The 14,626-nt window shown below is 41.0% G+C and overlaps 1 protein-coding gene across 1 annotated transcript in view; it reads left to right on the forward strand.

Moving 5' to 3' along the window:
- The first annotated feature begins 2,872 nt into the window (after positions 1-2,872).
- The window catches only part of RETREG3 (reticulophagy regulator family member 3), a 48,393-nt gene continuing 36,639 nt past the window's right edge, over positions 2,873-14,626 (forward strand). Inside the window, exon 1 of the mRNA XM_072939303.1 lies at positions 2,873-2,906. Within this exon, the coding sequence (XP_072795404.1) occupies positions 2,888-2,906 (19 nt within the window). The 5' untranslated portion in view covers positions 2,873-2,887. The remainder of the gene's footprint in view (positions 2,907-14,626) is intronic.

Raw genomic sequence — 14,626 nt, forward strand, 5'->3', positions numbered from 1 at the left:
CCTCAAGGTTACTGCATGTTGTAGCATATATCGGAATTTTACTCCTCATTAAGTCTATATAATATTCCGTTGTATGCATATATCACATTTTATGTTTATCCATTCATCTGTCAATGGACTCTGGGGTTGCTTCTACCTATTGGCTATTGTGAATAATGCTGCTATGAACATGCGTGTACAAATACCTGTTAGAGTTCCTGCTTTCAAGTCTTCTGGGGTATATGCCCAGAACCAGAATTGCTGGATCATACGGTTTTACTTTTTTGAGAAATTGCCATACCATTTTCCACAGTGGCTGTACCATTTTATATTCCCATCAGCAATGTGCAAGAGTTCCAATTTTTCCATATCCTTGCCAACACTTGTTACTGTTTTTTTTTAAATAATAGCCATCTTAATGAATATGAAATGGTATGTCATTGTGGTTTCTACTTTATTTTAAATTACAAAAAATTTTAAACATACAATCATGATTTTGTATTCTTTCTATATAGTTTTTGTTTTGAAATTTTATATAAATGGTATCAGTGTGTAATATGTGTTTGTAACTTTTTTTCACCCTAAATTAGATTTTGTGATTTAGCCATGTTGATACATGTAGATTTATTTCATTCCTTTTAACTGCTTTATGGTATTTCATTGGATGAGTAAAACCAGTTTATTCTTTTTCCATACAGTGATGATTAGATTGTTTCCACTTACTCCCAAACACATCAGACAAGTACAGGATTTGTCCACTTGTGAACATGAAGGAAAACACCTCTACCAAGAGCCTGTGCAGCTTCAACTTTATAGGGTTTGACCTAATTTTCTTAGATGGTTGTACCAACTTACACTTTTGCCAGCAATAGATTTCTCATTTTCCTGCACTCAGTTCCACACTTGGGTTATCAGATGTTATTTTATTTTTTAAAATTTAATTATATTTATTTTTCTTTTCAATTTTTTGGGGGGAGGTAATTAGGTTTATTCATTTATTTTCAGAATAGATAATGGGGATTGAACTCAGGACCCTGTGTATGCTACGCATGCACTCTACCACTTGAGCTATACCTTCCCCCCTTCAGATGTTATTTTTTTGTTAATCCCACAGACACCCAATGGGATCTCGTGGTTGTGATTTCCAGTTATAGTTACAAGTAAAGTGGATTCGATTTTCTTTTGTTACTGACCTTCTGAAGTTGCCTGTTCATCTCCTTTGCCCATTTTTCCCCCTTCTATTGGGCTGTTTCTCTTAGATGTTTTCAAATATTCTACTAGATTTTTCTGGTCTTATGGGTTGCAAATATTATGGGTCTATGGCTTGTCTTTACACTTTGCATACAATGTCTTTTGCCTTAGAGATGATTTTCTTTGTTTTTTTTTTTAGAGAGAAGGTAATTAGGTTTATTATCTTTTTTTTTTTTAAATGGAGGTACTGGGGATTGAACCCATGACCTCATGCACCCTAAGCATACCACTGAACTATACCCTCCCCCGAGATGATTTTCATTTTAATGTAAACAGTTATCAATGTTTTCCTTTACGTTCGTTTTGCACGTTTTTATACCTTATTACAGAACCTGTCCCTTCTCCCAGTATTACAAAGCTGCCCTTCTATGTTTCCTTCCCAAAACGCGCCATAGTAGTCTTGCTTGTTCCTTGTAGGTCTTTAGTGCATCTGGAACTTATTTGGAGGCCTGCTGTAAGATAGGGATCTACTTTATCTTTTCCATATGGATGGCCAATTGTCTCTGAACCGATTATTGCAGAGTCGGTAGTCCCTCCTCCCCATCCCCCCCATCCAACATTCCAAGCCCCCGCTCCGACGTGGGCCGGCTTCTGGCCTCCCTTCCGCTCCACTGGGCTGTGGGTCTGTCCCTGTCTGGCGAGCTTTCTCTGGGAGCCGCTGCGGAGGCGCTGGTGGAAGCACCGTCGCCAAGAGTCATGCTCAGACGAGGTTTTTTTGTTTTCTTTTCTCTCTCTTTTTAAAAGAGAACTCGGCCGCTTTCCAGCCCCGGCCGCCAGGAATCTTCTGGGCTTCTTTAGAAGGCTCTGCTTTGCCCCACGCCCGCCCCACTCCTGGGCCTCGGCTCAGTTTCCCTCCCCTGACCCCACCGGGCCTCCCTGCCGGCTTCCTCCAGCTCCTGCAGGGCCTTCGGAAGATCTCGAGGGTCCTCCAGGAGGATGGGCAGCCCGGCCTTTTCAGGGAGGGTCTGACTGCTCCCTTTGAAGTCTGAGGTTAACAAACTTGGTTAGCCTCGCGGCTCCACTTCCCCGACAGGACCGCTCCTTAGGGCTTCATGTCTTGAGAGGCTTTGCCAGGCCTCCCTCCGAGTCTGCCCAGGTGAAGGGGAAGGCTTCAGAGATGAGAGTAAACTTGCTGGGCCTCCCCTCCTTGTGTCTGGAACGCCTCCTTTAAAACAATAAGCTGTAAGCAGTGGTGAAACGCGAGAGTTTAATTTCAGCCTTTTCTTGATTACTTACTTACTAACAGTGCCTCACTCCTACTTCTAGTCTCCCGGAAGTGGGAAAACTTCTTTCAAATCTTAGTTTATAGGCAAACAGGTTAGAACGTGTGAACTGATCTGAGCTGGAGAAGCTGCAGTGTAAGTTTTCTCTGAGAAGCCATCTCTGACAAGCTGGAGGCTCTTCCTGGTCTGTAGAAATGGGTTGGAAACTGGGATGCTTGTGGGCATTAGCAGAGCTGAACATAAATCCTCCCAGTTATTAGCAGGCTGTGCTTCCCATTTCTGCTGAGAACTGACCTGTCTATCTGGGTTAAAAGAGATGATGCATGAGCACTTAGCCCAGTGCCTGACTCATAGTCAGCACTCAACAAATATTAGCCGCTGTTATTATCACTAGATACAATCGGAACTGAAGTATAGCTTGGCTGCTGCTACGGATGAAAGATCTTATTCAGGGTAAGAACAAAATGAGCAGTTGCTTTAAATCAATTTGGAAAACCTAAACCTAATTACTTTGTGATGATCCTACAAATTCAGGGTTTCAGATCTGACTTCTATTGAAGTTAAGCAGAAAGTCCAGGTTCATGGTCCTTCTCATAGATTTCAGACTAGGATCTCAAGGTTGACCCAGGGCTTGATTAGTGAGCGTTGAGCTTAATTTGCTTGGCTCCGTGTTCTCCGATCCAGGTTATGATAATATGGTGGGATGGGGCTGTCCTTTGTCTGAGGCTTTGGTCTGCATCTGATAATAAATGTAGCATTTGTCAACTAACAAGTTTGTTAAATATCCTTAGCCTTTATTGGACATTCCAGGTTGAATAAGATATTATTTTGGATGCATCTTCATTTCTGGCCTTTCCTGGATGTCTGGCCTGAAGTATGCCAAGAGCACAGGTACCTTGGGTGGTAAGGAGGCAGAGGTGTGAGGTAGAGGAAATGAGAGTGTGTCTCAGGGACTGCGAGGAAGAACAGCTTCAGGTCTTGAGACTGGGATCCTATGACCCGAGGGAGTTTAATGTTCAAATGAAGCCAGAGAAAAATGTAAACAATGAAGGCAAAGAGCAGAAGCTGTGTATGTGAAACAGAACAAAACAGGCTATTCTCTTCTGTACTGTTTTCTCAAAGAATAGGAAAAAGGAAATAAGCCTAAAAGTAGTCCTACTTGCTGATTATTTGCTCATTCTCTTATTATGAACCTACGCTATGCAGGGCCCACTGATAGGAGCTGGGGTAGTAGAGGGAACCGAGCCAGATGCTCATGATCTTGTGGAGAAGATAAACACACAGCAATGTTAGTGTGTACAGAGTGCAGAATTTCGGGCTTAACTTGGGGACGGGGGCAAAGAGAGGCCAGAGAACTAGGGAAGACCTTTTGAAAGAGGTCGTCCCTGGCCTAAGTCTTGAATGTGTGGTGGGAATTTCTCCACCCAGACTTGAATGTCTGGTGGAGAAAATGGGGTGGGGGGGATATAAATCAAGAAGAAAAAAACACTCAGAAAAAAAATGAATAAAAAGAATAAACAGTTCATGACAAATTTTTAAAAATATAAAAAGATGCTCAGTCTCACTAGTAATCAGAAGAATACAAACTGAAGGCAATAAATTCCATGAGCAAAAATTTTAAGGGTTGACAATATCTGGTGTTGATGAGGATTCTGAGAAATGGGTGCTTTTATATACTATTTGTATACACTATGGGTGGTTGTATAAATGGATACATTCTGGAGGGAAACTGGCAGTACTCTTGATACGTTCAATGCGTATAAATGGATACGTTCTGGAGGGAAACTGGCAGTACTCTTGATACGTTCAATGCACGTAACCTTTGATCCAGCAATTCCACTTCAAGGAATCACCTGGATCCCTGATGACACAAATGCTGGGATGTGTGCACAAAGATATATGTACAGGGATGTTTGCTACAGTGGTGTTTATAATGGTGGCAAACAACTGGGATGTCCATGTGTCCATCAACAGAGATGTGGTTAAATAAACTCCTCTTTGCTCTATGAAGGAGTACAAAGGAGCCATTTGTAAGAAACATAAGGTAGAGCTCTCACAGGCATGGAAAGGTGGACAACCATGCTAGCTGACAAAAACGAGGTATAGAACAATATGCAAGGTCTTGTTCCTTATGACAAATCAAATATAAAAGTATTTTTGAAAAAAAATAAAAGTATTTTTGAGTGCATGTGGAAGGAAAAATGGGGTGTGTGTGTGTGTGTTTGTGTGTGTTTGTGTGTGTGTGTGTTGAGGAAGTTTATGGTGTGGAAGAAGCGGCATGTGTACCGTCCAGATGTGGGAGATGGCATATTGAGTTCAGGGGGGAACAAGGAAAGTTTCAGGTAGTGAACTGGACAAGTCAGCAGGGACCAGACCTGGGTGTGCCTTGAAGACAAGGAAGCCACTGAAGGATCTTGAACAGGGCTGGGACAGACTCAGATTTGCATTTTATTTTATTTTTATATATATGTTCTTTTTTATTGTAGGTTATTATAAGCTATTGAGCATAGTACCCTGTGCTATACAGTAGGACCTTGTTGTTCATCTGTTTTGTAGATAGTAGTTTGTACAGATTTGCATTTTAGAAAGAGCCCACTGGAATCAGTGAGACAGGCTTGCATGAGCGGAGCAAGAGGCAAGGTTACCAGCCAGGCCTGAAGTGAGGAGAGCCCTGCCCAAGGGACAGATTCTAGGCAAACTGAGTGGAGAGAATCTGGAGGAGTTGAAGATGACTGAACACGGAGTGGAGGTAAGGGGGAGGGAAGAGTCTGAGTGGACAGATTTCAATCTTGGAACAATGGGTGAAGGTAGGGCTGTGTATGGAGACCCAAGGAATCCAGAAGAAGAAATGTTTGCACAGGTTGGGTTTGACAGGCCTGAGGAATATCCAGATGGAGGTAGGGGGTCAGTAGGCAACAGAGAATATCCAGGCCTCGAGCTAAGGAGCCAGGTCTAGGTGGAAAGTCAGCTGTACCCAAGGGGCAGTTAAACCCATAGGCATGCTTAGGGTCACTCAGGGAGGATGCATAGGGTGGGAAGGTCATAGATCAGAAGAGGACTGGACTAGAACCTGACAGAATACAGCATGTAAGGGGTAGGAAGATTGTATTGCAGCGAAAAAGGAAGGAGCAAGCAAAAAAGGCAGAAGAAAAACTAATGCATGTCAGTGAGGTTTGATTGCCTCCTCTCTTCATTCCTGGCAGAGCCCACACTTTGCTCTGCATCCCACCCTTCCTCCAGTGGTTCGGCAATCAATCCCAATTAATCCAAGCCAACTACCGTTCTCACAGTTTCCTTGCCAGGGACTGATTTAGGAAGGTTATAATTCAGGTCAATGAGATGTGAGAAAGGACTTCTGGGGGCTTCTAGGGAGGGTCTCACTGGTTAAAAATAGATAAGAAGAGATACATTGTCTTCTTCCACTGCATGTTGTCACCTTTGGATATGGCACTGGGAAAGGGCTGTAGTCGTCTTCTCACTGTGCAGAGAGTGCCTTGAGGATAAGCCATTACACTGAGGGTAGAAGAGCAGAAAGATGGAAGGCACCTGGGTCCTAATGCTGCTGCTGAGCCATCAAATTAATCAGCCTTGGTGCCTCTTCATATCTGGACCTCTTAAAGTGTGGGATATTTCCTTATATTTACCCTTTTTTAAAAAAAATTCTGTTTTTACTTGCAGCTGGAGGCACAGCCATAAAGGATAGTGCAGAAGCCTAGGAAAGAGAAAGTTCCAAGGGGGAAATGATTTGACATCCAAGTCTTCAGGGAGATGGAGTAGTAATACGAAGATGGAAAAGCTTCCTTCTGAGGGGAGGGTATAGCTCAAGTGATAGAGCACGTGCCTAGCGTGCATGAGGTTCTGATCCCCAGTGCCTCCATTAAAAATAAATAAACCAAATTACTTCCCCTCAAAAACAAGACAAAAAAAGATCCTTCTAGATTGAGGGACCATTGGTGATTTTGGTGGGGATAGTGACCAAGGGCTGTGAGAGTAAAAACTAGACTGCAAAAGGTTAGTTACCCTTATACATAGTTGACACTAATGAATATTTGAGGAATCATAAAACTAAGGCATGAATAGAAGATGAGGAGGTGGGCAGGGAGCATAGACTTTAAAACAGGGGTTTTAATCTGGGGCTCACAGATCCCCTCCAAGTTGATTTTTCACCCACCTCTAATTAAAGTTTAGCCTTCTCTTCTATTATAACTGTAATTGTCACACATCACTAGCATTAGCAGACCTGTGACTTTGTCATTTGTAAAACTCACAGCTATTTTTAGATCACATTAAAGTTGATGCAGATGTTGCAAAATACTGTTTATAATCATCACTACTTGTGAATATGGGCGTGATTAGACCCACGTCAAGATTTTGTTATTTAATGTGTTCATGGATGACACACAAAAGTAAAGTGAAAGGAGCATATGTATTACTATGTCATAAATGTTATCAATATATTGTAACACCTGTATTTCAGTATAATTTGTTTCCATGGTAATTCTATGTCTGTTATATGCATTCAGAAACATCATCCATCAAACTGCCAAAGACATCCATGGTGTGAAAAAGGTTAAGAACTCTAGCTCTAAGGCTGGAAAACAGAGAAGGGGAGACTTGTACAGAGGAGATGGGAATGTAGTGTCTGGGGAACACTGCTTTTTAGAACATGGGAGAAGCTTTGGTGTTGAAATACTGAAGGGACAGAGGGGATTCTGAGAACCAAGTCCCTGAGGAGACTGGAGCTTTTGGGATGCAAGCTCAGGTGGAGGGATTAACTGCAGGAAGGAAACTTTTCCCACAATGAAAGGGAGGAAAGGATGAGAGTGGATAAAAATAAGTGTTTTAGTAGGGTGGGAGTTGGGGGGCAGGAAGTTGACGGGGATTCTGCCTGATGGCTTCTATTTTCACCGTCAAGTAGGAGTGAAGTTATCTGCTGAGAGTGAGAATGAGAGGGGAGGTGACAAAGGTAGGGAACAAGGAGAGGGCTGACGGGGACAAGAAGAAGCACTCCCAGCCCAGTGGGTGGAAAGGGCTGAGGCAGTAGAGACCAGCAGGATGTCAAGGCAAGAGTCTCTGTGGGTGTGCGCTGCCTCTGGGCAGTGTTCAGCTGCCCAAGTGTAGGAGTCAGAGGGCAGATAAGTGAGAGCCGGGGCTGGGTTTTCCTAGGAGGACGAGGTGAAGATCGGGGAAATAAAGGAGGGTTGGATCAGATTATCGAGACTGCAGGGAGAAGAATGTGAAGCTAAGAAGGGGCCGGATTGCTTGGGAGCACGAAATCAACATTAGGAGGAAGAATGGGACAAAGGGAATAAATGAGAAGGCGGAGGTGTGGGGAGTGATGGTACAAGAGTGAGCAGTCAAGTTGAAGGTTAAGGAATAGTTTGTGGGATGGTAAGTGCTGAGGTCTGTCCATAGTGTGGGTGACAAGGAGAGAAGTGGTAAAGAGCACTGGAGGTGAGCAGGTCAAGGAACAGCCAGTCTAATCAGGACTATCCATTTGGATACAAATGCCACTTTGGCTGAAGGCGAGGCTTGGACTGGAGAGGAAAGTCTGGAGACTGTAGAAGGGTGATTTGGAAGTAGGTAGGTCTATGGAACAAATAGTAGCAGAGTGTGCTGGCGTTGGATAACCAGTGTCTCAAAGGTGGAGGAGGGCTTTTTCAGCAAGGTAAAAGAGGAATTGTTTAAAAGTAGTAATAAGGAGATGAAGGAATGCCTACGCACCATGAGATGGGGAGTGGGGACCTGTGCTCCTGCTGTGTAGCCAAGGCATCAGAAAAACCCCCAAACTAGCCTTTATTAAAGAGGCCAGAAGGAATCACAGTTCTGGACCAGACACCATCTAGTACAGTGGTTTCCAATCCCAGAAATCCTGGGAGGTAGTCCCCTCCCAGGCCCCACCCCACCAACAGAGGCCTATTTAGTTTTATCACAAAGGCGGGGGCAGGCCAGACTGACTTTTAGTATCTAGGGATCCTGCAATGTACCAGCTGGTCCCACACAGTGATAAATTGCCTTACCCAAAATGCCTGTAGTGCATCTGATACACTTTATGAGTGAGGAGACTAGGGTTCAGAGAGCTACAATGTGTCCTATGTTTTGGAGCTTCTGTTAGTCTTGATACTATATGAAGATCTGTGTCTGTGTCTGAGATCACTACAGGAGATGTTGGTCAGCCCGTCCAATCTCCTTTCCCTAGTCACCTCCCAGTGATTAGTCTATGGTTGCCTCAGCGCTGGCCAGTGGGATGTAAGCAGAAGTCACGGAGCGGAGACTCCTGGGAAAACTTTTTCAGAAGGGCAAGTCCAGTGGAGTGCCCCTTCCACCATCGCTCTGCACCCTTCCTTCTGCCTGGAACTTGGTTCAGCATCTGTCTTGTGCCTGTGAGCACAAAAGCCAAATAGAGTGATAGTGCAGCACTAAGATAGGAAGGCCACATGTCCTTAATGTCTTCCTAATAGTCCTACCCCAACCCTGGACTGCCCACCTCCGGATTTACCAAGTGAGAAAAACCAAACTACTATTTATTTAAGCTACAGTTAACTGAATATTCTTTTCATTGCACCTGAATGCATTTCTACCTGATAGAGTCAGGGGGCCAGTTAGTAGCAGAGTGGAGGTTAAACCCACATTTTCTCTCTCACAATCTAATATTCTTTCCTTGATAGCAGTGATTCTCAAAGTGTGGTTCCCAGATAAGCAGGATCAGCATTGCTCAGGAATTTGATAGAAATGCAGAATTTCACTTGCCCCCCCTCTGCCTCAGACCTTCTAAGTCAGAAACCCTGAGGGTGGGGCCAAACAGTCTGGTTTAATGGGGCTCTCCGGGTGAATCCCCTGCACCTCGGTTTGAAAGCTATTGCTCTCTAGTTGTGCTCTTCATGTGTGGTCCTGGACCCGCAGCAACAGCATCACCTGGAAACTTGTTAACAAAATAGACCATCTCAGATCCCACCCCAGATCTATTGAATCAGAAGCTGCATTTTTCAGGAGATCCCTGGGTTATTTGTCTGCACAGTGAAGTTTCAGGAGCACTGTTCAACAATATACTTAACTGAGTCTTTTTATTTCTCTTATTGAAGCAAGAGCCCTGAAAAGATAGAATGACTGACCAGGCTGAACTAACTTACACACTAAGCTACACACTTCACATAACAAAATCTAAACATTTTAAAATTAAAAGGATCTAATTCACAATTAAACTTTCAAACTTTTAATTTTTGGACATTTAAAAACATAGAAGGTAGAAAGATCGTATATACTTCAAAACCGATTTTAAATAAAAAACTTACCCCAAGTATAAATTTGAGAATGTTCTTTTAGGAATTACTTGAATGCTAAGGTAAATTTGTGCATGCCATCAGGGCCTCTGTAAAAGAAATTCTGCAATATTTTTTAAATAAATGAATAAATAAATAAAAATAAAAATTTAAAATACATATTTTCATACCCATTGGAAAAGGATGGGGCAAATTTAAATTTTTAATTTATTTTATTTTTAATGTTTACTATCAGTTTACTTTAAATTTTTTTTTTTAATTTTGCGGGGTGGTAATTAAGTTTATCTATTTATTTATTTTAATGGAGGTACTGGAGGTTGAACCCAGGACTTTGTGCATGCTAAGCACACACTCTACCACTGAGTTAAACCCTCCCTACTAAATTTTTAAACTTTATTATGTATTTTTTTGTATTCTTTTGTGTACCCCTTGTTGGAAACTATTTCATGGTGGCATTTGCAGGGTTTGATGACTATCCTTAGTACATATCCATGTTATCCCTAATTGCCACATTCATGTACTTGTTGACAACTACAGTTTCAGCCATCAAATGTGTGACTTTAGGCCCTCATTCAAATCTGCCCCAGAAACACATTTTTCTAGGAATGCCTGCTTTAAAATGTACTTAATTTTTTTCTCTTGATGTTCTTTAAATGTGCTTTCCAGAAAAGTAGCTTTTAGAAAGATAGAAATGTTTCTGTCATTTTCATTATCTGTGTTATTTCTTTGGGTAGAACGGAAGTTCTGTCTCCTCGAATTGTTGCTGCAGTGAGTTACAGTGTTGATTTATTGGCGGTACAGTGACAGCGCGCTAGAGCCGGATGGGACATGGAGATCATTTAGGAATTAGGCCTTCTTAGCCTTTCCCCCACAGTGTCACAGAGAAAGTGATGACGATGACCTTGTACTGCAGCCTAAGGAAAGGGGAGGGTAGAGGCAGTTCTCTGTCTGGGGGCTCCCATCACAGCTGGCACACCTATAGCTCATTTACCATTTTAACCATTTTTAAGTGTACAGTTCAGGGGCATTAAGTACATTCACACTGATGTGCAAAATTTGCGATAGCTTCTTAACACATAACATTTTTGATCACTAAATACGCAGTCTATTTCAACTTTTCATTTTGTAAATGAGGAAACTGAGGCTTGTTTCTTTTGCAAAAAATGTATTTGCAGGGGGAGGGTATAGCTCAGTGGTGCAGCGCATGCTTAGCATGCACGAGGTTCTAGGTTCAATCCCCAGTACTACCATTAAAAGAAATAACAAAATAAACAAATAAAAAAATTAGAAGTAATTATTTTGTGCATGGTTTGTATTTTCCTTTCTTCTATTGTAAAAGTTGTATTTTTTTTCTCCTTCTTACTATAAACATGATTTCTGTTTAAGTCGTGCTATATTTGTGTTCCTCAGATTGTCAGAGTTCCTTTTTAAGATCTTCTTGTCCCAGCCATGTACAAAATTTCATTAGATTTTTTTTTTCTGATGAAATTTAAAAAAAAAAAACTTTCCACTATGGTGAGATGTAATGTCTTCTACTACCGCTTTTATATGTTGTTATATTTAATAATTTGATCTCATCAAATATCTGGGACTAAGTTAATATTCCTTTGTCTCTAGGGCTCCCATTGTTTTTATGTGTATGTTTGAAATCTGTAGTCCATTTGACTCTACTGATGCTTATTACGCTAGCAATACATCTCTCCAGCTATACCAGGCTGATGTATTTGGCTAATGAAAACTATTTAGGAGATTATTAAAAATTACCTTTTGACATGGTTTTAGTTTCCTGCTCTCTATCATTTGGTTTTTTAAAAATCAACACGATAAAGTTCTAAGAATAGTTATTTAACAGTCTAACTGAAAATTGGAAAATCCAGCCCTTTGGGCACTTAAAATTTTGTTTTTTAATTGAAGCAGAGTCAATTTACAATGTTGTGTTAGTTTCAGGTGTACCCTTTAGCACTTTTTGCTAATGGGTTTTGTTTGTTTATTTTGGAGCTCTTGTTTTCTTAGTCCTGGCCTGCCTGCCCTCTGGCTCCTTACCTCTCCAGTGCAAGACTTGCAGTTGACCCTTGGGCTCTGCAGGTCTCAGACCATCCATTTGTGCAGGCTCTTGTTGTGGTTGTGAGGGGTTTCGGATCTGTGACTATTCTGAGGATTCCTGAGTGAAAACTGTCATAGTCCATTCTCTTACTTGTTCCAACCTCATCTGTAAATTGGCGATAGAAGCCAGTCAGCAAGTGTGTTTTCTAGTTGTACCAAGACCAAACAGGTTGAAACAGCACACCCTGGTTGAATCACCCTGTGATCAAATAAGAAACTGATAAACCAAGGAACTCTGGAAACAGCCTGTGTCCACTTCCCTCCGCCAGATTTCCTCCGTGGCTCAGGAAGGGTACGTGACTTAGGTGTTTTTCTGTTAATCACATGTCGAAGCAAAATTATTTTCAAACTGTTCTCATGTATTGGAATCAAAGTGATTTTAATCTTATCTTCTCTAATCTGAGTTGACATCTGTGATTCTTCCTCTTTAGCATATCTTAGAAGTGTTTGAGGGTACAGACAAAAGGATTTTATATTCTGGTAGCCTTTGCTTTGTTAATACAGAGATTTTTTTTTTCAAAAAAGGAAGAAATAAAACTCTATTTACAGAAGACATAAGACATGATTGTACATAGAAAATCCAAAAGCTATTAGAACTAATAAGGGTGTTTAGAAAGGTTACAAGATACCAGGTTCACATATACAAGTCAATTGCATTTTTTTTTTTTAACACAAGCACCAGGAAACTTCCTTATGTGACTTGGAGTCTGTGGGTTAGGGGAGTGTCTTGGGTGCTTGTGTAGGACAAATGGCTGTTACAGTGGTCAATTAAAAGGCACTTTTATGAGAAAAAATACTTCCTCAAGAGGGATTTCCCAGTGACCAACCTACTGGTCACCCTTCTCTGCAAGTGGCATCTGTTGTTGCTTTACTGTAATCAAGTACAAGTCAATTGCACTTTAAAAATTATCATTATCATCTTAATTTCATCTTAATTATCATCTTAAATCATTAAAAAAATTTGGGGGGGGAGGTAATTAGGTTTAATTTTATTTATTTATTTAATGGAGGTGCTGGGGATTGAACCCAGGACCTCATGCATGCTAAGAATGTGCTCTACCACTGAGCTATACCCTCCCCACTAATCATTTATTTTTTAATGTGGTAAAATACATATCACATAAAATTTACCATTTTAACCATTTGTAAGTAGACGGTTCAGTGGCTTTAAGTGCATTCACATTGATGTGCAACCATCGAGGTGGCTTCTTAACACATAAAATTTTTGATATATGTATATATATATAATATATATATATAGATGTAGATATAACTGATGAAGAATTAATAATGGAATGGGGAATCCTTGTATTTCACTTGTATTTCTACTTTAAGATAAAACAAAATCCAAGCACTAAATTGTAGATAGAACCTGACTCATCAGCTAGTCTGGACGTGGCAGTATTAGATTCCTCACACTACCTTGGGAAGATAGGAAAAACTTAATCAATATTTTAATGGGAGAGGGCACACTTTATTCTACGTAAAATAATAACCTCTACCAGGTTTGAACATGACAACATCAAAACGTATTAATTGTGGTAAAAATAGAAAAAACAGGTAAATAGAAAAAGGAAGTAACTTGGAAGGATTCATATTGACCTTTTAGGAATTCATAACTCTGTTCCATTTAGTATTTGAAGATTTAGATAGTATTAACTAAATCAAGTGCTTGACTTAATTGTAAGCCACAATTAGCACATTTTTGTTCAATAGTCTCTCAGGGTGAATATTGAGCTCTCGGCAATAATAGATCAATAGGTTTTTTTTCTAGTTTTGTTTGAAAGGAAGCCTTATGTTGGATTCATTTTATGTGTGTCTAGGTTTGGCTTCCCGCCCCCCTCTTAAATGATGTGTTTATTTCATCAGCTGGTTAAGTATCCGTATGGCACAAGTATACATAATGTGTTTTCTGACCTTTGAATTGGAAGAGACTTGATTTCACCAAATCTTCCTAGGTGAGCTTTAGAATTGGATAATGCAAAAGGCTGATAATGAGAATCTGGCTTCTGTTCAATTTGAAAGGAGTATTGGTGCCAAATGGTACATTGCCAATGGTAAACACCTTATCTGCACTAAGGTGGTGGGTGGTTTGCACACTTTTCCCTGAAGCAAAATATCCAAATGGCTTCTGGGCCCTTTCGGAATACATCACAATCTTAGAATAATAGCCTCTTTCATCTGGAAGCCCAATCCCCTTGTTTTTATAGACCCCTATGTGCCTAATCAGATACAGGTGCTCCCCTCCCAGTTTTCTTCCTGTACCTTGTCCAACCTGCATTATTGCCCTGATCATGATGAGTTATTTACATTAACATATAAACAATAGAGTGGGAAATTCTTCAGCTATATCTTGCTCATCTTTGTTGTCTTTAGTACTTAGCACGGTGCCTGGACTTACTAGCTTCTCAATAAATATTTGTTGAGTGAATGAATGATGAAACCCAGGCCCAGGGTTAGGAAGTGCCCTGCCCAAGATCACAAACCTAGTTAATAAAAACAATCTGAGACCGTAGGCTATGATAACATTTTAATTACATTGCATTGCTTGACAGCATGTAGGGAGAGGCCAGAATTGGACTGGATCTTGGAATAAAACTCTGGTGACACATTATTTGCATGAATTAGAAATTTATGTGGTAGTGCACAGCATCAAGAGCTGACTCTGAGGTCCATCTTGAGAGGTCTTTTGGTACCTTAGAGTTTTGTTTCTTTTGCTAATGCAAGAAGGATGGGTATATGTTTGCGGGGAGGAGGAGGCTTTCCCATGATTGGGAAAAGCTGGAATGG

The sequence above is a fragment of the Vicugna pacos genome, chromosome 16 (assembly GCF_048564905.1).
Source record: "Vicugna pacos chromosome 16, VicPac4, whole genome shotgun sequence".
NCBI classification, from domain to species: Eukaryota; Metazoa; Chordata; class Mammalia; order Artiodactyla; family Camelidae; genus Vicugna; species Vicugna pacos.